General features: G+C 62.0%; 1 protein-coding gene across 1 annotated transcript in view; it reads right to left on the bottom strand.

The window, feature by feature from the left end:
* Positions 1-2,241: 2,241 nt before the first annotated feature.
* Positions 2,242-23,341, bottom strand: part of NCOR2 (nuclear receptor corepressor 2) — a 215,602-nt gene continuing 194,502 nt past the window's right edge. The window contains 20 exon segments of the mRNA XM_058531253.1: positions 2,242-3,395; positions 3,959-4,138; positions 5,183-5,404; positions 8,179-8,232; positions 8,963-9,111; positions 9,707-9,856; positions 10,673-10,809; positions 10,811-10,867; positions 11,322-11,467; positions 11,672-11,821; positions 13,057-13,484; positions 16,191-16,392; positions 16,482-16,631; positions 16,748-16,897; positions 17,649-17,900; positions 18,497-18,718; positions 19,847-20,201; positions 21,748-22,043; positions 22,659-22,745; positions 23,121-23,261. Of these exon segments, the coding sequence (XP_058387236.1) occupies positions 3,214-3,395; positions 3,959-4,138; positions 5,183-5,404; positions 8,179-8,232; positions 8,963-9,111; positions 9,707-9,856; positions 10,673-10,809; positions 10,811-10,867; positions 11,322-11,467; positions 11,672-11,821; positions 13,057-13,484; positions 16,191-16,392; positions 16,482-16,631; positions 16,748-16,897; positions 17,649-17,900; positions 18,497-18,718; positions 19,847-20,201; positions 21,748-22,043; positions 22,659-22,745; positions 23,121-23,261 (3,710 nt within the window). The 3' untranslated portion in view covers positions 2,242-3,213.

The raw sequence follows: 23,341 nt of genomic DNA, 5'->3' as shown, positions 1-23,341 counted from the left end.
CTGCTGGCCCAACACTGCCACCTGCCTGCCGATCTCAGTACTGCAGCCAGGGTACAAGGCGGGCCCCTGTGGGGGACGCAAGAGCCCCCCCCCCCCCCCCCCCCCCCCCCCCCCCCCCCGGCACAGATGAGAAAACAGCAAAGCGTCCCCAAGGCCATATAGGCCATCGCCACCAGGACTGGAAGCCAGGCCCCGTGTGGCTCCAGAGCCCTCTGCTCATTTCGCCTCGTGGCCCGGGCTCACGGGGTAAACTCCGGGGGATGCAGGGAGCCGGGGCAGACCTCTCCTCCACTCCCAATTCCTCGGACCTCCAGGTCCACAAGTGGGCAGGCAGGGGCTGGGCCGGCCTGGGCACTGGGCACCGCCAGCTTGGGGGGTGGGCAGGGGGTGGCAATTTCTGCCTCCAGGGGGCCCTGTTCTCTCCTTCGCTGCCCCCCAAAATCCTGCGAGGGTCGTCTCTAGACTGCTGAATGCAAGGCTGGAGTCTGCAGTCTGGGGAGAGGCAGGGGCCCATCGGAGCCCTGAAGGCTTGTTTCAAGCTGATGGAGCACCGTCCCCTTGGCCAGACACGGGGCCCTGCTCACAAGCTGGCTGGGCCAGGGTGGGCCCCTCTCTGGGTATTTGGGGTTGTCTGTCTCTGAGTGGGCTGCCTGGGCCAAGAGGCTGAGGGACGGGGACAGGGTGGATTCCAAGACCACAAGACCCCCAGGCTTAGTGTGACTTGAGCAAAGAGAAGCCCTGCTTTGCAAACTATCTTGTGGGGTTCACCATTTTAGTCCCAGACCTGTGAGGGGCAGAGAGCCCCCCTGACACTCCTCAGAGCTCCCAAAGGTCCCAGGATCCTGGGACCCCAGGGCTGCCTCCAGGAGAGACCCAGCAGGACTCGGCATGGCAGCTCGAGGCCTTGCAGCCAGGCGCATCTCCCAGCAGCCGACTTCTACACAGTTGGCTAGTCTTGGGGCCGAGGTCCAACCCCACTGCCTGCAGGCAGAGCCCAAGTAGGACACAACTCGGGGGTCCCCCACCCCCCAACGCAGGCTGACCTTGGCTCTGCTGGAGTGGAGGGCCTCCGACCTCTGCTTGGAGAAGGGGGTGGGCGTGAGGCCACACGCAGGCCAGCAACACCCCCGGGGGCTGTGGGCAGCTGAGAGGTGGCTACGGGGCAGCTGAGACCTGCCGCCCGCAGGGCTCTCCAGGCCGGCCCAGAGCAGCGGAAGCAGCACTCAGGGCAAGGGCAGCCAGCCCCTCTTCCTCCAGGTAGACAGGCAGCGGGCACCACCAAGGGTCCCACAGCACAAACCCCTCGCCTGTCACCTCCCCCCGTGTCTCCAACACCCCGGTCAGGCACGGGGACAGGATGGGGGCACAAGTGGGCAGTGAGGTCTCCCAATGCCCTTCCAGCATCAGGTGCCCAACCCATCTGTGGGGCCTGAAATTGACACAGGTGACCGGGACCAGGCAGGCGTCGAGCTTTGGGTGGGAGCGGGGACAGGACGCCGCAGACTGGGGCAGCTGGGGACACGGCGGCTCTGCTGTGGCCGCAGACGGAAAGAGCAGGAGGATGAGGGTGACAGTGAGGCTGCTGGCACCCCAAACAGGCAAAGAGCGGCATGCGCCCGCGGCAAAAGACCGCAGCCTTTCTGACGCCCCGGCTCTGCTCCTGAGGGACCGGCAGTGCGAGCGCGCGGCTGCACCCCGAGACACGGTATACCCAGACCCCAGGGAGCAGGCTGGCAGCGCGTCCAGGACCACGCTGCCGAGCGGTGTTCTCCCTTCCGCTGTGCACTCCAGGAAAGCTGCGGCAGCAGGGGGCTGTGTGCGCCTTAACATGACGCGGGCAGGAACGACACCAAGTGTCTCACAGTTCAGAACAGGTGACGGCCAGCTAGACACCCTCACCATGGGTGTGAACGCCCTCTCCACAGGTGTGAATATCTAATGCGTTCACCGTGGATGTAAATATTTGATACCCTCACCGTGTGATACTCGATACCCATCCCCATAGCTGTGAATATCTGACACCCTCCTCACGGGTACAAATACTCAATACTCTTGCCGTAGGTGTGCCTATTCAACGCCCTCATGGTGACACCTTATCACAGGTGTAAACATTCACCAGCAAAGGAGACAAGTCTGGTGAGTTAGGGGTGTTCCCTTGGCCCTCCAGGGTTATACTCCCACCCTCCCCCAAATCCCCAGTCGCCTGCCCTCCTGGTGAGACAGAGAAGAGACCTTTGTAACTCGAGTATAATCTGCTTTTTAATGAGAACAATGTGTGTAAATGACAGAACGCCACCGCCGTGCGCAGATGGCGATCACAGAACACCCATCAAATTCATTCTGCCCAAGGAAGGGAGGGAGGGAGGACAGGGGGCTCACGAGCCGGTGGCCCCCGCCCCCTGGGTCCTGCAGACGGTGGGGTCACCGACTGTTGGCCTGCGCACGCCTCTTGAACGGAAGCAGAGATCGAAAGCACAGCAGCAATAACACTGGGTAAGTCCTTCCTTGCGCCAAACATCTGAATCAATTCATTGAAGGTATCAAAAATATACCCTGTAAACCAATACATCATTTACACCTGCCTTTCCTTCCCACCGCTGCGGCAACGATGTGTGAAAAACACAGTCCAGTTCCTTGGAGCATCCGCTCGCCCCAGGCCGCACCTGGCCCTTTCGCCCGCCCATCTGGCCTGACTTGGTTTCCAGCAGTCTCGTTGGCTGGGGCAGCCCATGGGGACCGGGACGAGAGCGCTGGGGGCTGGACAGGGCCTGTGTCCGTGTGTCCAGAGCGCTAAGCGGGATGGGGGTGGGGGGGGTGCGGGGGCTGCTAGCTCAGTTTAGACTTTGGTTCCAAATGCGCTGGGGGGGGCAGTGGCGTGGGAGGTGCGTGGTCGTCCTGCTTGGGGTCCTGGCCGCCCCGGCTGCGAGCGTGTGGCTGCCGCACGCCCGCCGCGCCCCCTTCCCGGCCCCTCCCCTCCCGAGCACCAGGTAAACATCCCCTGAGTAAGGTCACTGCACAGGGCCAGCCCGGGGCGGGAGTCGTAGTTAAGGCTTTGACAGGCAAGGATGCCGGCTCTGGACGGACGGGCGGGCGGGTGGGCGCGCAGGCAGACTCAGGGGCTCCTTCCTCGGGAGGGGAGTCGGCAGCCGCCCCACTCCTCGCCCGGCTGCTCCGGTCGCTCGCTGGGCCCTGGCGCCCCCGCCCCGTGCGGAGTCACTCGCTGTCGGAGAGCGTCTCGTACTGCGAGCAGAGCAGTGGCTTGGGCTCCTCGTCCCAGGCGTGATGGGGGCCGGCGAGGGGCCCGCTGCCCGCCGAGAGGCCGGGCGGGGGCGGGGAGGCCATGACACCCGCCTGCAGCCGCATGATCAGGGGGTTGTAGGGGAACGGTGTGGAACCTGCCGGAAAGACCGGGAGAGAGGCCCGGGAGGCCCCAGTGAGCCGGGCAGCCCCCAGGGTCCCAGCGCCCACTGCACCGGGAACGGGCGTCTTGGCTCAACCCCTCTAACTCCGGGCAGGTTTCTCAAAACTGCCTGCCTCTGCTCACTCCACTCATGCCCCAGCCTCCCGCCGCCTGGAGCAGCAGGAGCCTCCTCGCTCCCACCCCTTCCCCTCAGGTCTGTTCTCCCGCAGCCTCCATTAGACCATGCGCTTCCCCACTTAACACCCGCCAGGGCTCCTCATAAACAAAGCCCAGCTCCCCCGCGACCCCCCCAACACTGTGGGACCGGCCCTGCCCCCAACCCTCTCCCTTCGCTTCCTGAATTCTCCACCCTCTCTTCTCTGGACAGCCCTCGTCACACGCCCTGCCTCCCCCTGGCCCCTATCAGAAGCTTCCCGACCCCTGTCGGGAGTGAGGCTCAGCTGACAGGGCCCAGTGCAGGCCCCCGGCCCCCTGTGACGCGTGCATCCTGCTGGCGGGTGGTTTAGCGAGCCCACCTGACCGCCCCCGGGGGCCCACCTGCGGATGAGGGTCGGTCCTCCCACACACGGTTGGTGAGCGGCGTCCGGCGGTTGCAGTCTCCCTCCGAGTGCACCGAGGAGACAGAGGGCGGCCGGTCCCCAGACACCAGGCCCGGGGCCGGGGACTTGGCTTTTCGGCCGCTGGGTCTGCCAGAGACCTTGGCCTTCCCGCCGCCACCTGCAGGGCACACGTAGGAGAGGGCCTCGTTGGACTCTAAAGGCAGCAATCACACCGTAGGGGTGGGGGTGGGGGGTGAGGCACTAGCCGCCTGCCTCCCAGGCCCCCCCCAGAGGGAGAGCAGCAGCTCGACCCCCAGGAAGCCAGAGAGGTGGACCAGACGGCCAGAGCCGGCCAGGCGCCTGGATATTGGAGACGAGTTTCTACAGGCGGGTGGGCTGCCCCACAGCCCACCCGCCCACTCAGGGGCTGACACCCTGAGCACGAAGCCTCAGGCCACCAGCTTAACCCTGACCACAGCCCCAGGACCATGCCGGGCTGGGCAGGCTGGGGGCCCTCTGCAGAGAAGCCAGGACCCCTGAGGCCAGGCCTGGGCCCCCATTAACTCCAGAAACTTCCTGGGGCCGTAGCGTCCAGGTCGGACGAATGGGCCCAAGATCTCTCTGCTCGGCCCTTGCTGTGACATGCAGAGTGTCGATCACAGACCAGGCCAGAGGAAGAGCCGGCCCTCTGGTTTCCCCGACTTAGATCTGAGCTTGGGGCTGGCACACAGACACTGGTGTCCACCCCATCAGGCCTGAGGGCCAGCGGTGGACACGCACAGAGGCCCCAGCCGATGCTGAGGCCATGGGCCTGGCTGCTGCGAGCCCAGGAGCCCCCCCAGTCCACACCGAGAAAGGGGCCCTCGCTCCAGCCTGACTTCCCGGAATAAGGAGACACAAGAGGGGCCGGGACGCGGGCTCCCGGGGACCTGCGGCCGGCAGGGGAGGGAGGCAGGGCGGGTTCGGGCAGCAGTGTGAGCGTTTTCAGAAAAGCAGCAGCTCCTTCGGGCCTAGTGGGCGAGGGGGGCCGGGCGCTCGGGGTGCCCGCCCAGCCCAGGATCAGCCGGCCCCAGAACCACGTCAGACACGCACAAAAATAAAGTCACAAGCTCCAAAGCTGGAGGGGGTTGGTCAGAGGGACGCGGAGGCACGAGGATTAATGACACCGGGTGGGGACAGACGGGGCGGGGGCTGGAGGGCCGAGGCGGAGGAGCCTGCAGACCTGGCGAGGCGAGCGCGTGTTCACTCCGTCCGTCAGCAGCGGTTATGGGCATAGCAGCGGGCAGGCTGGCACTGGCATTCAGAGAGTTAAAAGCATTGGCGCCGAGGGGGTGCTCCTCCCACTGATCATATTTACCCATGAGCGCCTTTCTAATAATGGCCTCCAGCCCCATGTTGGTGCTGGCATGCTCCTGCACCGCCTGGCTTCTGCAGGTCATAAGGCCTGGGAGAGAGACACACACACACGGGGGCCGGGGGCCAACGGAGAGAGGGGGGAGAGAAGCGGAGAGGTGGGGAGGAGAAGAGAATACACAGTGAGCACATTTCGGCAAAGCAACATGTCCATTGCCCTACCCCCCGCTTTTCCTGCAGGCGGTGCTGGGGGCCCTGGACGCTCTTGGGAATTCCTGGGGACGGTGGGGTGGGGAGGTGAGACCACCCCCACCCCAGCCTCAGTCCTGCTCTGCCCTCTGGGGAATCAGAAGCCCCTCTGCCCCCTAATCCCAGCTGGGGCTGCTTTTTTTTAAATTCCAAGTGGCCTGAAAAAGAGGGAAGGTATGGGGGAAATCGGGAGGGGGGGGCTGTTTGAGGAGGAGCCGCTGGGAAACTAAGTCAAGCCAGGGCTCGGTATTGGGCGTGGGGGGATCCACCCTGGTTCCCGGGGCTGGAGGGGGGTGGGGAAGAGACCCAGGGAGGCAAGGTGACCAGACGGTCCCCCTGCGGTCGCCCGATGACCCCGGCCACGAGGCCTGGGACCCTCAGCCCCCGCCGACCCCCCAAGCTGGGCCTGACTCTCCTCCCGCCAGGAGCCACGAGGAGAAAGGTGCAGAGACGGACGGTGAGGGTCGCAGCCATGCAGTTACGGTGCGTGCGGGGGACAGGGCAGCGCTGGAGACAATCGCGTGACCGCCCCGCCTGGCCCCCCCTGCCCCCCACCGCCACCCCCGTCACAAAGTGGTCGAATCAACAAACTGGTCCCAGGTGGCTCCTTCCAGAACCCACTGTGAAGTCATGTTAATCAAGCCTCTTGTTCTGTTTCCCAGGTTTTCTGACCCTTTCTTTTCTCTCAAGAACCATTCTGGCACTTGTGCAAAATCCGGGGAACCCGTCTCTTCTCAGCATTTCTGTTAAACCAGACTCTGCTTCAGATGCTTCCGAGGAGCTCAGACCCAGTGCTGCCTGTGGTCGGACAGTATTTTCATGAATTTTAAAGCTTCCGCTCTGAGTGGACTGTCTGAATACCAAGTGGCCAGGTAAGGCGTCTCTCTGACCCCTAACTCGTCTGGAAAGGAGACTGATGGCTTCTGCGAGGCTGGGAGCCACACAGCACCTTCTAAAACCACGTCTCTGCAGCGAGCCTCTGTCGCCTACATTTTGTTTTTCTTTTCTTTCTTTCAGTTTTGAACTCGTCTGTGGCCTCGCCACCTTTCTAGCTGCGTCTGGGCCACATTTCACTGGCACTTTGAAGAAAAACCGAAAAGCCATATCGGTCGAGAAAAAAACAGAATTGCCAGCAGGGTGAGTGCTGGAAAAAAAAGGATTTACGATCCTGCACGCTAAGAAAACACCAGCAAGTGGAAAAAAGGATGTAGGAATATGGGTCCTGATGGTTTCTTGTTAAGATTAATGTCCCAGCATCACGGACGCTATGGAGCCTTCTACCCAAGGTCATGGTCACGATCGACGGTGCCGGCAGGAAGCTCCACCCTCTCAGTCATAAAGACAAAGTCTGCAGCAGGGGACATGCGGCAGAGACTGGGGTCCGGGGAAACATTTGTGTGTGGACTAAACCACTTAAAAAAATTTTTAAGTCAAATGCAATTTACATACAAGTTTTAGCACACATCTCCATTGTACCACTGCATGAATTTCTACATACATATGTGTGTATGTGTGTCTGTGTGTCTAGTGCCTGTATCAAGATTTAGAACATTCCGGAAACAATCATTTCTAACCGTCTTGTTGTTTCGACCAAATTGTCTCCTCCCCGTTGCCTGAGGCTCAGCGAGGCCCCCAGTGTCTGGTCTCCGGGTAGACAGACACACCCCCGTGGAGGCCCCACATGGAGGCCCTGATGGCTGGCCCCTGATAAAATCCAGTGGTGTCTGTGGCTCACTACAGTGCCAGGGCCTGAGGACCGTGCCAGCCCCGGGAAGGTCAGCACGCCTCCCCGCTCCCTCTGGCCTCAGGCTCCCACGGGCCAGAGCACAAACATGGAGCCCTGCAAACGTCCTGGGTCCTCCACCCGCCGGGCAGGACCTGCCCACGGAGGGCAGCAGCCCCAATCTGCTCGGGGCACGTCGCTTCACACCAGACTCCACGAGGCACCTCCCTGAGGCCCACCCAATCCTCCCCCGGAGACAGCAGAAAGACACAGTGTGGCCCCTACTGGAGGCTGGGGGTCCAACCCCAAGGGCCCCCCAAGTCCCAAATATCACAGAAGACTTAAGCCTTAGATTAAAAACTATGTGAACTTGAACTCCATCTCTGTAATATACCTGCCTGGTTCCCACAGCTCCCTGGCCCGAATTTTCAAGTAAAACTGAGGTTGTGTCCATAAAGAATGCCCACGTGGACCCTGAGTGAAGCCTGGACACCCAGCACAGGCCACTCCCCGTCCACACCCTCAAATCTCCATCTGAAACCCAGCAGATGAGCCGGGGAAGTTTCTGAATAGTTGTGTGTGCATCTGATACAATACCAGATGTACTAGGAGGCCTCGAAATTTAACTTCACATAGAGGCTCCTCCCCGGATTCCGTGTTGAGTCTGCGTCCCTGTGCCGGGTGTTTAGACCAGAGGGGACGCACTTGAACTAGGAAAGGCCCCCTGGTGTCGTGACTACAGCTGGGGCGGGGGCCCAGTGACCTCCAAGGCCACGCTCCCCGCATCTCCTTCCAGGTCCCACACAGCCAGCCTGACGCCCCCAGGGCACAGCAGTGATGGCAGAGGGGGCGGGGAGGGGCTGGTGGCCGTGCAGCCCAGGCCGGATGGTTACCTGCTCCGGTGATGGCGGGCATGTTGAAGATCTCTGTCCCGGGCTGGCCAATATCTGGAGGGGGTGACAAGACGGGTGAGACCTAGGGCTCACGAGTCCTGGCAGACCACCTGCCCCACCTGTCCTGGCTGGTCTAGGCAGGGGCACCCCTGGGGCTGGTTCAGTGCAGAGGATTTGGCAGGCCGGGGCAGGGCAGATTCTGCATTTCTAACCAGGTCGCCCGTGGGCTGCGCCTGGCAAGGCTCCAGAGTTCCCGGCCCGGGCCAGATCCGCAGGGTTGCTACTCCAGCCCCCAAAGGAGAAAGGCCTCTGCAATGCCCCGAACTCCCCCAGTTAACGAGGCTCTTGAGGCCAGGGGCTGTGACGGAGCCCTCACCCCTTCGTTCACCCACTTGTGTGCTCTCTCGAGGAGCTGCTGGGTGCCCGGCACTGGGCTAAGGCTGGGGAGCTAAGCAAGGATTTACGTCCAATAACCATATCAAGGGGGGAAAGATCACAGATGTGACAAGCACCGTGCATGGGGACACACGGGTCTATACGGGTGTGACCCCCATCCCTGGTGCCCGGTATGGGGCTCAGCAGAGGCCCGCTGCGTGCCGGGCACCCTTCCGGTGCCACATTCTGTGCCCGTCAGTGCCCACAGCACACAGAGACGCCCGGGGTTCCTGGAAGGGGGGGGGAAGGGCGGGGGAGGCGGTCAGCGGGTCCACCTGGCTCGGGGGAGCACCCTGCGGGTTTCCGCCGCCGAGCTGGCCCTCAGCTCCCCGCAGTTGTGGCCCCTTACTGTATTCTGGCTCGCTCCGGTTGTGGGTGTTCAGCTTCTTGTTGATCTCCTGTTTCTTAGATTTGACCATGGCCGAGTTGCTCTCGGTCAGCTTGCTGAAGAAGGCCGGCGGCTGGCTGGTGTTTCCTGGAGATTTGGAGCCCACTCGGCTGCGAGGATCAGACACCCTGGGTCAGTTCGCCCGGCGCTGAGTTGCCCGCCTTTGGTGATGGGCGCTCACCACCTGAGCTGCCTTAGAAATTCGGAGCCAAGCTTCTCCCACCCCATAGCTGCATCTCCCGTGTCTTGGGGACCATATCTCCCGAACTCTTCTCTGCAGTTCACCTACCCTTGGGCTTGGGGTGTCTCCGGGGAGCCCCAGCTGCCTTGGTGGGCCACACCCGTCTACCCGCCATAGCCCGACCCCCTGAAGAGGGCCTCGGGAACCAGAGGCGGGCTCAGACCATGTCTTTCCCCAAAGCCAGTGGGCCTGGCTGTTTACTCCGCCTCCACCCCCACCCCTGAGCCCCCGCTTGGTCCAGCACATTTAGCTCGTTACTTCTCAGGTCCTCAGCAAGTGCCGGCAACAGAGACCCCAGCCTGAGGCACGGAGCTGCCACCGAGGTCCCCCAAGTTTGTGACATTTGCTTAGCACATCTGGGGTCTCCCAACTGTACACTGAAGCCCTTGTCAACCTCCCAACTGCACAGCGGTGGGCTGAGGCCATGGGGGAATATGGGGGGCGGCGGGTGTGCCATGAGGTACCTGGACTCCGCCTGCTCCCCGTCCCGGTACAGCAGCGAGTACATAGCGCTCCGGGGATGCCCGGGCTCTCCCATGCCCTCCGGGGGGGACACGGGTTCGATACCATCCTCACCGCTGCCCAGGGCCGACGTCTTGCTTGGCTCTGGAGACCTTGGTGGAGAGAGGGTCCCAGCTGTGGTCAGAGCTCTCCCTCCACTCCCACTCCCAGCCCTGCCTCCCTCTAACCAGGGCTCAGCACGTTTTTCCTGGAAAGGGCCGATGGTAAATGTTTTAGGGGTGGTGGGCCACCTGTGGTCTCTGCCGTATAGTCTCCTTTTTTTTTTTACAATCCTTTAAAAACGTAAACCACCGTTAGCTCGTGGACGGTGCAAACACAGGCCGGGGGCAGCAGCGTTGACCCCTGCTGCACCCCCATGCCAGGTACCCCATCCCCCAAAGACGGGTGCTGTCTTCCTGCCTCTACGCCTCACTCACGCGGAGCCCCCACCCGGAACGGCCCCCTTCAACCTGAGCCAGGGCCTCCTCTCCCCTCTCCTCTCCGACCCCGGGCCCCCAGGGTCACCAGGGGTGAGTGTGTGCCTGCTCTCCAAGCACGAGCTCTGGTTCCCATCCCAGCTCCGCCCCGCGTGGGTGGTGTCCCTGTGGGCAAGTGCGCTCACGCCTGCACCCTCAGTTGTTCCATCTGTGAGATGGGGACGACGCTGCCTGTACTCCCTGGGGCTGGGTGAGAACCCTGGCTAATGTGTGTCAAGGTTTCAGCTTGGTGTCTAGAACCCAGCAAGTGTAATAAAGTGTCAGCTGTTATCCACTGGCGCCGTGACCTCGAGCAGACTCCCCCACCTCCCGTGCCTCAGTTTCCCCTCTGTGCAACGGCAGCAGCGGGCCCTGCACCTTGCTGAGCTCAACCCTCCCGATGAAGGCCTCCCGGTGGCTGACCGGCCAGGGGTCCCCACCTCCCGTGCTCACCTCTTGCCCCCCTCGCTGTGGGGGGAGCCACGGGCTGGAGCGCCGTGGTCGGGGGGCGGGAGGTAGAGGTCGCTGGGCGGGCGGCGCAGGTCCAGGACGGGGCAGCTGGCTCCGGGGAAGGAGTACAGGGGGGCGGGGGACAGGCGTGTTGAGCTGCTGCGGGTGGTGCCGTGTGTAGTCCTGCGTGATGACCTCCTGCGGGCCAAGGGTCAGGGGAGAGGCGCAGGTCAGGGGGCAGCCAGACCAGAACCTTCCGGATAGGATGAGGGCTAGACTGAGCCTTGAGGGCAGAACCCAGCTCGGTTCCTGGCTCCCCGTACGCCTTGGGCCTGCCCACAGCAGCCCCCATGGCCCCGCACACATGGGGTGGGGGCCTCGGCCAGAGGTGGGTGGGGTTCCACCAGCTGGCCTACGTGGCACCCGGATCTCGGGCTCGAGGGCCTGAGCCTCCATCGGCTGGGTGAGGGGAGGCTCCAGGACACCGGGCGTGGCTTCGTTGCTTGTCCTCGCCAACCCCCGGATCCCCAGACCAGCCCACCAGACTCAGTTTACCCACCACCCCAAAGGGGCTGCGTGTGACCGTCCCTTCCTGGGGCCTGGTCCCGCCCAGTGCAGAGCTGACGAGCAGGGGCAGAGGAGGGGTAGTTACACTGATGTGCTGTGCCAGGGTGACCACCCGCTGGTGACCTTTGACCCCCGGGGCGGTCTGGAGCAGCGGGCTGGACGAGGGCTGGCTCTCAGGCAGCGGCCGCAGGTGCGGGAGGTGAGCAGCCTCGCCGCCAAGCTTCCCGGGGCCTGCGGGCAGAGCAGAGCGGGTCAGGCTGCGGGGGGGCGGGCAAGGCGGGGGCCTGGCTGGGGCTTCCCTCCTGTCCCGAGGGCCAGCTGCCCTCTGAGCTATGGGGCCGGCCAACTCCTGCACCTCTGGTGCCTCGGCCTTCCCACCTGTGTGCCGGGCAGCGACCGCCCCTACCTCGCAGGGCTGGGGTGGGGCGGGCCTACCTGGCTGCTTGTGCCGGAGGCCCCCCTCCAGGGGGCTCTTGTCGAGCTCCTCGAGGTGCCTGGGGAGCTCCTTGTCGTGGGTCAGGCTGGGCGAGCTCACGGGGCTGACGGGCTCCACCCCGTCAGGGCTGTAGCTGCCGCCGTGGTAGCCTACAGCAGGAGAGGCTGCCCGTCAGCCAGGGGCGGGCGGGGGCGGGACCGCCCCTCCCGCCTGCCCTCCCGGGGGGCTGGATCCCCCAGGCCAGAGGGGGCAGCTGGGCCGACGGAGAGACGGGGGCGGCCCAAGCAGCGGGTGCTGGCGGCCAGGGGTGAGGGCACCTCGAGAAAGGAGGGAGAGGGGGCTGTGTGGGGAGGGGGAGGGAGGGAGGGCGGGAGGGAGAAGGGGAGAGAGAAAGATAGAAAACGCAGAGGCTGGGACACACAGAAGACAGGCCGAGAGAGACAAAGAGAGACGGAGAACCACGACCAGAAGAGGGACCAAGAGACAGACCCAGATGGCGGGGGCTGCGGGGAGAGAGGCGCGAGTCAGACATGGGGGGCGAGTCTCTGGGGAAGGGGGTGCAGGGGCAGCAGTGATGGGCCGTGAGGGGGTGAGGTCAGTGGGGGTGTGGCAGGAGGTGACACTCGGGTTCCAGAGGCCCCCACAGCCCTGCGTCCAGCAAAGAGGAGCCCTGAGCTGGGGCTGGAGGTGGGAGGACTCCACTCCCCTTTTCCCCCGGGGACGCGAGGTGGTGGCTCATCAAGGGGACACGGGGCCAGGGCATCCCCAAGACCTCTCACGACCTGGGCAGGACGCAGGAGTCAGGCTCCCAGCTCCCCGGGGCAGTGGGGTGCTCCCCCTCCCCGTCTTCTCCCGCACCATCTGCCTCGTGGGAGGGCGGGCGGGCAGCCTCCAAACCAAACTCATCCACACACAGCAGTGGGCAGAGGCGCCAGCCTGTGCCCCTCTGCAGCCCCGCTCCCTGCTCCCCAAACGAAGGTGCAACGGGGGGATGGGAGGCGCAATCGAAGTCAAAATCACAGATCCATTCATTAAAGGAAAAAAAGCGAAAATCCAAAAAAAAAAAATCATAAAACAATGTGCAAATGATGGGGTGCCCCCAGATCGGGGTGGGGGGGCGGCAGCTGGAAGTCATCAGAGCGTGCAATTGACGAAGACGGGTTTAAAAACAAAATACCAAAACCAACGAAAAACGGGGGAGAAACAAAAAGCAGAGATCTGGCAATATCTTTAGGCCACGAGACGGGGGCGGGCGCGGGGCCGGAAGTCTTACCGTCGCGAGGGGAGTCGGCGGCCAGCGAACCTCCTCGCGGCCCTTTATCGTGAGCAATTTGACGCATGATTATCGCGTCTATGAAGGTGGCCGCTGTCAGAGTGGTCTTACCCAGAGAACGAAGTTCCAATTCCTGGATGGAAAAGGGTTTACTTTGAGTCTTTTCCCGGTGCAGGTCGGCGGCCGAGGCGGGCGGCGCTGGCGGGTCCGGGCCGGCGTGGTGGGGCGCGAGGCTCTTCGCTGGGGCGCGGGCGATGGCCGCGTGGCCGGAGCCGGGGGGCACCAGGGCCCGGGGCTCGGAGCCCTTGCCGGGGGACGAGGCGGGCTCCAGCCCCGCGCGGCCCAGGGGCTTGGCGAGGAAGGCGTGGCCGGCGTCCGCACGGGGCCGCTCGGGCCGGGCGACCCGCGGGGCCTCCTTGGACAGCAGGACGGGCTCCATGAGGGTGGGGTAGACCCCGTCAAGGGTGCTGCCCAGCGGGCAGTGGGTGGCGGCTGGGAATGTGGCGGCTGGGCGGACGGGCGAGGAGGTGGATGTGGACCTGGGGGAGGAGAGAGGGCTCAGGCTCCTGGGGGCCCAGGAGGCCGCGGCAGGGTCACTCCTGCACTCCGAGACCCCTGATGAGTCCTCACAGCTCCCAGAATAGACCTACCCTCCTGACCGGGTCCTGGGAGACCCTGTGTGGCAGGGCCTTACCTACCCCATTCATTCGCTCATTCATTCATTCATTCATTCCATCATTCTGAAACATTCTATCGAGCACCTACGACGCGTCAGGTACTCTTCCAGACACTGGGGCCGCGACAGGAACTTATGTTCTAGTTGAGAAAACAGACTACAGACACGATAAGAGATAAATTACACCCCTGTGTGGGGTGGGGGAGTAGGACTGCCGGAGGCAGTAACTCAGGGCGAAAAGGAGAGAGTGGCAAGGAAACCCCTAGGCAGGGCGGTCGGGGGTCTCTGAGGAGTGGCCTGTGAGCCGGGGCATACTCAGGACACATGAGGAAAGGGAACGGGGGTCAGAGGAGAGGGCAGCAGGCCCAGCTCTCCCAGCCCAGCCACCAGGGACCACACAGGGCTCCCTGGATGACTGCTGTCCCCTCTGCCCGGAGCCCTCTCTCCACCCCAGCAGGGCCGACTCTGGCTACTCTTGAGAATCACGTGCCTCTTCCTCCAGGCAGCTTTCTCTGATTGCTCCCTTGGTCTAGCCCATAGCCCCAGGAGGGCAGGGCCTGCATCAACCATCACCATGTCCCCCACACCCAGCGCAGGTCAGGAGACCCCCAACACGCCCCCTGGGAAAAGGGAATGCACGAATGTACACTTTGATCTTCACAGGGCAAATGTAATTGCACCCACTTTGTAGATGAGGACACTGAGGCTTGGACACGAGCTGGCCTGACTCCACCCAATGTGGTCTCCATCAAGCCCAGGGTTTCCGTGTGGAAGCCCCGTCTTTCACTAACCCTCACTCTCAGGGCCTTCCTCATCAGCTGCCACTGGGAAAGGGCTCAGTTTTCCTGTTACAGTTTCTAACTGGCCGTTGCCGGTGTGCAGAGACACCTGGCTTCTGTACCCAAGCTTGTGTACAGTGACCTTGCTCGAAGCAGCCAAGCTTCTGCTTCGCAGAACTGCTAGGTACCCGAGTCAGCGGCAACAAGCCAATGCTTTTGGGAAACAGTGTTGTCATTTTCCATATTTGAAATTGTGGTGGGGGAAGGGTACGACTTAGAGCAGCCAAATGGGGAGATACTTGTACGGATGGAAACTTCATTTAGGAAGAAACAGCTGCCTCCCAACAGGTCCTGGGCAGGGAGGGTAGTGGGAAAGCCCCATCCCCCAGTTAAGCAGCTCTGCCCACAGCCCTTGAGGGGGGTGTGTCACCAGAGGGGGACTGGGCCCACGGTGAGAGAAGGGGACTCTAGGGGGCACATATGGGGCTGGTGGAGCCTCTCCCACCTTAAGGGGACCTCTAGATTTTGTTCAGGAAACAGGGACACCATTTCCTCCCTGTAGGGCCCTGCTGAATTCCAGGGGGGACCAGGAGTCTCTACTCACAGCCCTCACTCTATCTCCCCTCTCCTCTCCACAGACTCTATCCCTGAACCTGACAACCTACCCACCTACTCATCTATCCACCCAACTCATCATCTACTCACCCACCCATCTACCCACTCATCCATCCATCTACCCAACCCATCATCCATCTACCCAACTCATCATCTATCTACCCACTCATCCATCCATCTACCCAACCCATCAACCCATCAACCATCTACCCAACCCATCAGCCATCTACCCACCCAACTACCCACTCATCCATCCATCTACCCAACCAGTCATCCATCTGTCCAATCCATCATCCATCTACCCAACTCAACAGCCACCTACCCAACCCATCAGCCGTCTACCCACTCATCCATCCATCTACCCAACCCATCATCCATCTACCCAATCCATCATCCATCTAACCAACTCATCTACCTACCCATCCAGCTATTTATCGATCCACCTACCCAGTCCATCATCCATTTACCCAACTCATCATTTATCCACCCATTCACCTACCCATCCATCTATCTACCTACTCACCCATCTAACCCATACTCCATCCATCAATCACCCACTCAGCCATCTATTCATCCACCTCCATCCACCTATTCATTCACCTACCTATCTGACCCAATCATCTATCCATCCATCCATGCACTCACTGTCATCTATCCACCTACTCATTTATCTACTCATCATCCACCCACCCACCCCTTCATCTAGCCCAGCCACCCATCCATCTACTACCACCCACATATCCATCTACCTACTCACCTTTCATCCATCTATTTACCCACTCATAATCTATTTATCTACCCATCCATTCATTCATCTATCCACCTACCCATCTATTTAACCCAATCACCCATCCATAGACCTCCTCACCCATCTACCCATCCATGTACCTCCCAACTACCTACCCACCCACCCATACATCCATCCTCTCATCTACTCATCCCTCCACCTTTGCACCAATCATCTATTCATCCATCCACCTGCCCACCTCCCTTTTATCCATTTACCTACTCATCCATCTACCTACTCACCTACCCATCATTTACCCTCCCGTCTATCTCCCAATCCATTGGTCCACTTGTGCATCCACCCACCCAAACATCTATCCATCCACCAACCTGTAACCATTGACACCCACCCACCCACCTGTCCCCTCCCTTGTGCCAACCTGGCCCACCTCAGGACCGTGGGCGTGCTGGGCTCCCCAGAGGCGATGATGCCCTTCATGCTCGTGTTGTGTAGCACACTGGGTCTCTGCTGGATGGCGTCCTGGGTCCGGGGGGAGATGGGCGAGTGCTGGTGCGAGTGCGAGTGTGAGGCAGGGCGGCTGCTGCCCCCGCTCCCGCCACCACCGCCGCCGCTGCTGCTCTGCTCCGTACCTAGCGACAGGCTGTGGTGTCAGAGGGGGCAGTCCTCACGTGGCCCGTGAGGAACCCCGGGGCTCGGGGCAGGGTCTCCGATGTCCTACCAGGTCTCCAGATGGGCGCATGCTCCACCGTCGTGGTGGACGTGAGGATGGACTTCTCGCGCTCCCGTTCGCGCTCCCGATCTCGGTCTCGGTCCCGCTCCCTCTCGGCAGAGGATGCGGCGGTGGGTTTCGTCAAGTGAGTGGGACCTCCTGGAAACCAAAAAGACTGCGACTCAGCCCCAGGGTTCAGGAAGGGCCGGGACTTGTCTTCTGGGGTGAAACAGAGGACGCCAGATCCTGACCCGGGCCGGGGGTGGGGCTGTTACCTGGGGAGAGCGGGGAGCCGCTGAGCCGGCTGCTGAAGTGCTGGGGAGTGGTGGGGAGGTAGGCGAGGCGGTCCATGGCGGTGGCGGGTGTGCCTGGTGTCGGGGGCACCAGCACGGGCAGGTGTGGCACTTGGGACAGGTCGATGATGCCTGCAGGAGGAGGTGGGGCCAGGCGGTGTAGCCACAGCAGGAGGAGAGGGGCTAGCTGCCCGCCAGCCAGACCGCCCCATCTGGGGGAGTACTGCACGCCCTCAGGAGCAGCAGCATGGCCAGGCGCTCCCTCCTTGCTCCAAGCACTGGCCCCGGGGGACCCTTTCCTGATTGCCAGGTTCTCACGGTCCCACCTCCCTTTTGCTCCCGAGCCCTAGAAGTGGTCGTGTCCTTCGTCGGCACCCCTGCATACCTGGGGGCCTCTCTGCCATGTCAGCCTCTGCCCCCTACAGTCGGTTCCCGCATTCAATCCCCACCATGTGAAATGCCCAGTGTAACCTGTTTTTCCAACTGGACCCTAACGAGTACTTGGTTGTTCCAGAAGGACATTCCAGATAGTGTAAGACCCTGTATACCAAGAGTCCACACAGGCACATGCACGCCCTCTGTGTATGCATCCAGGATGCACAGACTATCGGATGCACACTCGTGCCCACAGCACACACAAACTCACGCTCCCAGGCCATGCAACTCTAACCCCCAGCCAGGCCAGTGTGCTCTCAGGGCGGTCATACCACCCGACCTCCAGGGTGCCCACACTCTAAACACCTCGGCGAGAACACGTGTGCACGCACGGCGTGTGCGTGTCCTCTGCGCTCCAGAGCAAGCCCGGGCAGACCAGCAACGTGGCCAATCCCAGACGGAGGTGGTCTGCCCGCCCACTTGCCTGGAAGCACCCCACAGCACCCACCTCGCGGGCCAGCGGCGTAGTTGAGAGCCAGCGAGGACTCGCGGGGGGAGAGGCCGCGCAGCATGTCGGCCCGCTGGGCCATGGCGGTGGCCGCGTTGTGGTGCATCTGCTGCGAGGTGATGTAGTCGTTGATGATGGTCTGGCGGTTCTCCAGGGCCGCCGTGTCGGGGTAGCCGCGGATGAGGTAGGGCGGGTACAGGTGCGGGTAGGTGGGGTTGGGGGCCAGGTGCCGGGGCAGGTAATAGGCAGCAGCTGCCCGGAGAAGGGGAGCGAGGTCAGGCTGGCCCACCCGGGCCAGAGAACGTCACACCACCTGTCTCAACGCCCCCCGCCCCACACCCTGATCACTTCTCCCAAACACCCCACAAAACAGAACTTGGGCCTAGAAGTAGGAAACCCTTACTCCCCAGAACACATGGGGGTGCCTCTTAGCGATAACGTTCTTTGCATTGAAGGTCTCCCAAATACACGGCGTCCAAAGTGTAGATCACTAAAGTACCTGGGGGGCAGCCTTTAAACAGATTTTCACGTCTGTTTGGGGAATGCTCACACTCGAGCCCTCATTCAATATATCTGCAATTTTAAAGGTAGCGATAACTGCCGCAGGAAAAGAAAACCACCGAGAAACGTTTAACTCAGCATGTCCCTCAGGTTCCTAAGAGAAATCTGTTCTAACCTAGACTGTTCACTTGATTGTACTGTGGGGTCTCCCCACAGTGGGGCCTCAGTTTCCCCATCTAGCAGAGCCTACTTCATGCCCGAGGAGACCCCGGGTAGACACTGATGAAGCCCCACTGTGTGCACCATTACCCGGTTGCTGTGGGGTTCCACGGGTCCCGGATAATCACCTGCATCCAGGGGTATCCCGCGGGGAATGGAGGTGGGGTCGAAGGCCAGCGGGATGGGGCCGCGGTACAGGTCCACACCACTCACGCCCCGGAGCAGGTGTTCGTAGGGCGAGATGGGGTGGGGGTGGTGCTCGGGCACAGCACTGTGCGGGGACTTGGCAATCTCGCGGGGTGTCGACGTCAGCTTTCGGTCCTGCGACACCTTGCTGGACGACAGGCTGCCTGCGGGGATGGGCCGAGCGGGGACAACGTCAGACCTCCGTGACACAGCTGTCCCAGCCCCAGCGCGGGGGCCGCCTGGCCAGTGTTCCCAGGAAGCCACTGAGGGTGGGATCTCAGGGATCCCGGGTCCAGGCCTCCATTCGCCCCCGATCTGCCTCTAGTTCATCTGTTCTTTCATTCACTCATTCACTCATTCATTCATTTGCTTCTGCTTTTTTAGTTCTTTAAAAAAATTCATCCTTTCTTCCTTTCATTTGTTCCCTGTTTATTCACTCACCCAACCAACCAATCAACCAAAAAATATTTATGGAGCCTCTACTATATGCACTGATCTAAGGGCTGGGTCTACCCCCGTGAACAAAACAGACAACAATCCCGGCCCTGAGGAGCTGACATTTAATGCGGGAGACAGATGACAAACTAGTCATCAATTAAGAATTTCAGAGTAACAAATGCCCTGAAGAAAATCTTAAAATGTGGCAGAATGTGACCAGGACAGGGGGATCTGGTCATGAGAAGCCTCCCCGAGGATGTGATATTGAACAGAGACCTGAAAGATGAAAAGAAACCAGGTAGGTAAAGACCTGAAAGGTGGGGGCATTTCAGGCAGAGGGGACAGCATGTGCAAAGGCCCTGAGCAAAGGCCGAGCTGAGTGTCGTCAAGGAACAGAAGCGGCAGCCCGTCCAGCTGAGCCTGGGTGGATAATGGAATCGGCAGCGAGATAGGGAGGTAGGCAGGGCCAGATGCTGCAGGCTCCCCAGGGCCATGGCTACAAGGTAGATTTTTTTTTCCACGCACAGTAGGAAGCCACTAGAAAGATGTAACCAGGAGAGCGGCACAATTTGATGTAAATTTTTCTAAAAAGTATTCTGTCTGCCGTTTGGGGAGCAGATTACAGCAGGCCAGGAGGGGAGTCGAGGAAGCCGGGGGGAAATTGTGGTGGTCCGGGATGGGCAGGGAGAGGAGGGAATTCTGAGTGCAGTGTGGAAGCACAACCCACGGGTCCGGCAGATGGAATGGATGGGTGGCCCCAAGGATGCCCCTGCTTCCCAACCTGAGCTAAGAGCGGATGGAGGGTGAGGCCGTCTCCCGAGATGGGGTCCACCCGGTGCCCACGCCCCACGCACCCTCCTGCAGGCGTGGGGTGGGCTCCCTCGTGGTCACGGGCGAGCCGCGTGGCAGGTGGCCGGCGAAGGGTGCCCCGTGGTCCTCGTAGGTGAGGGGGCTCTGCCGCGGCTTGCCCAGCTCAGGCACGATGACGGGGGCCCCCCGGGTGATGGAGCCCCCTGAGGCGCCGACGGCCCCGGGCCGGCCCTTCAGGTTCTCCTCGTAGCAGGCGCGTTCCAGCGCCCGGGGGTCGGCCATCACGTCCAGGGGCAGCGCGGGCGGGAAGGTGCGGCCGGGGCTGCCGATGATGGAGCGCACGTCGTGCTTTTTGGAGCTGGCGGAGGCCGCGCCGGCGTCGTACTTGAGCGGGGTGCCCTGGGGGGGAGGGGCGTGAGCACCTGCATTACTCGCTGAGCCTCGGTTTCTCCGCTATAAAGTGGGGCGACATCGCACGCCTCGAGGGGCGGGGCCGCAGGGCTCCGCTAGGCCTACGGCGAGCTCACGGGTCACTGCCCGGCCATGGCCCGGCCTCTGGCCCTGCCCCACAGCCACCTGCAGCTGCAGAAGGGGGCCTAAAGTTCAGAGGTCAGCCCTTCCTGGAGCAAATGGGGGACCCTCTGTGGGTCCCTGGGGTTCGTGGAAAGAGACTCGACACCCCCACGTGGGCAAACACCTTCCTCCGGTCAGTCTGGGACCCTCTGCAGCCCACCCAAAGCCACGCCACGAAAGTCGGCAGCAAACCCCATCCAGCGCCTGAGGCTTAAGGCTCAGAGGTCGGGGCTGAGGCTTTACTGCTCTCAGGCCAGAAAGGGCAGCGGAGGAAACAGGGTCACAGCTGAGGCCCTGGGAGAAGACCCGCCCCGCTTAGACACGGAAACACGGGGCACAGTGGGGCCCTGTGTCTCTACAAGGCACAGAACTCCACATTTACCCAGGAATGTTTTAACTACTTTTATGAGAAGAAGAAACGCCCTAATTTTAAAACAGAATATTCTAGAATCATTATGGCCTTGGATCCCTGGTAGACTCTTGCCAATGGCTCCACAAGTACCCAGAGGCCAAGAGCCAAACCCGTCTCTGGCATTCAATGACCTTCCCAGTGCTTCTGCCTCCTCCCCGGGCGCCGTGCGCCTCTACCCGCATGCGACCCCTCCTGGGACCCCCGCCCAGGACTCCCCCCAGTCCTTCCACCTCACAGCCACGCCTCCCGGGGTGGCTCCTGCTCTCCTTCCTCGTTCCCATGAGGCCACCTCAGACCACGTGAGGGGACAGTGGCCCTCAGGAGGTTTCCACCGACCAGCTCCCCACGCAGTTGGGGCTGACCTGCCCCTACCAGGCCCAGGCCTCTTGTGGGGCTGGGGCCTTGGGGACTGCAACTTGCTGGTGGGAGAAGCGGACGCCAAGATGTCACTGATTTAGGGGCATCTGCATTTGAGACTCACAACTGCCATTTACTTGCTGTGTGACCCTGGGCAAGTCACTTAACCTCTCTGAACCTCAGTTTACTCACCAATAAGACAGGCACAACAAGAGCACTATTTCAGAGCACTGTCGTGAGGGCTACACAGGTCATGATGCCCAGTCCTCAGGCAGTGCCTGGACCACACTGAGGGTTCAGCCCACGGCAGCCACTTATTAATACGTTTAGCTCTGAGGCCTCAACAAGCTGCTTGGCCTCTCTGGGCCTCAGTTTCTCCACCTGAAGAACGGGGATAATGGGTATGAACCTCAGGACTGTAAGTACAATTAAACGAGGTCATGGATATAAGCCCTTAGCGTGGAACCTGGAACGTACGCGACGAACGCCCAGTAACCAGCGGCTGTGTGATCTTGGGCCTCAGTTTCCCCACTGGTAGAGGCCAGGGCAGTGCCCAACAGCGCCCGGCCCCCGTCCGATCTTGGCCCGGCCCCGCGCCCGCACCTGCGTGATGGAGCCCTCCTTGAGCGGCCGCGGGGCCAGGGGCAGCTCGGGCGTGCGCCGCAGCTCCTCGCGGGGGATCTCGTGGATGGAGCGGCCGGCCTCCTTCACCGTCGCCACCAGGCCCTCGTGGGCCGCCTTCAACTTCAGGGGGCCCAGGGCCTCCAGGGGCCGGGCCTTGTAGGCCTCGGCCAGGTCCCGCGGGGGCGGCGGGGGCGGGGGCGTGCTCTCACGCTTCAGGACCTTGGCATCGCGCCGCAGGTAGTCTTCCTGGGCCTCCACGTAGGACCGCGGGATCCCTGCCAGGGGAACGGGCGCCGACCTCGCATCCGCACCCACCTCAGCCATCCTAACCTGGGGCCTCCGCACCCACGGATTCTGGGGCCAGACACCTGGGTTCAATCCTCACTTGCTGTGTGACCCTGAGTACATGACTCGCCCTCTCTGAGCCTCGGTGTCTTCATATACAAAAGGGAATACTAACTGAAACTTGTCGCCAAGTCACGGACACTCAGTGAGATAACGCGGGGCTCACAGCACCCAGCTCGCCACTGACCAGCCGAGAGAACCTGGGCGAGTTATCTGACCTCTGAACCCCCCTACCAGTTGTCCCTTCCTCACCAAGACCGTTCCACCAGATAACACAAGCAGTGCTTGGCTTAGCGCCAAGCACACAGTAGGTGCTCAATAAATGATCCCTACAAGGCAGAACGGGGATGGGTGGTACTTTCTTTCAAATAACTAAGAAATGCTCTTGCTCTGTGTTTCAACCGTGCGTGTCCCTGTTGTGCACACGCATGTTACACGCCGTTCTGTGCACGTGTCCTGAGTTCCCGTGGCGCTCTGGGACGTCTCCCCCACGCCTGGACTGCGAGTGCACTGGGGGCGCCGCGGGGAGAGAGGGCGGGTGGTACCTTGCGTGATGGAGCCTCGGATGTGGTGCTGCTCCTTGAGGTGGTGGGGGCTGTGTCGCTCGGGCGGGATGGCGCGGCCCATGAGCCCTGGCGGAGGGCAAGAGCGTCACTGCGTGGGTCCCTGGGCCAGCCCTGGGCAGTGACGGGGCCAGGGCCCACAGCCACCTCCCGGCAGTGGGTCCCTTCGGGCCCTGACAACAGTCCCCATGATGATACTGGTGGTGGCACAGGACCCAGCACGCAAGCGTCCCCTCTCTGGGGCCTGTGTTGCTTCCAGACTGAGCCTCAGAAAACTCCAGCCTCAGTTTCCCTCTCTGTGAAATAGGGAAACCACCACACCACCTCCCCCCAGGGGGTGCTGTCCACGGCCGTCACCCAGGGAGCAGGGACGCCCCAGGCAGGTCCTCGGCCCCCTCGCATTTCTGTGTCCACGGGAGCAGGGGGACTGGGCGGGGCACCCACCTTCGATGCTGGTGGAGGAGACGGCCCTGCCGACGCGGCCCTCCATCATGTCGTAGGTGCGCTTCGTGGCAGCCGCCTCGTGGGGTGGTCCTGAGCTGCTCCTGCCATCCTCCTTGGAGCACTGGGACACAGACATGCCACCTGGAAACCAGACCACGCTCCCGGTGAGGGGCTGGCCCCGGGGGCTGTGTGCACGGGGCCCAGGACCGGCCACCTGGCCG

The sequence above is a fragment of the Diceros bicornis genome, chromosome 35, assembly GCF_020826845.1.
Source record: "Diceros bicornis minor isolate mBicDic1 chromosome 35, mDicBic1.mat.cur, whole genome shotgun sequence".
NCBI classification, from domain to species: Eukaryota; Metazoa; Chordata; class Mammalia; order Perissodactyla; family Rhinocerotidae; genus Diceros; species Diceros bicornis.
Note: the sequence above shows the minus strand (reverse complement) of the source record. Positions and strands in the feature narration are given on the sequence as shown.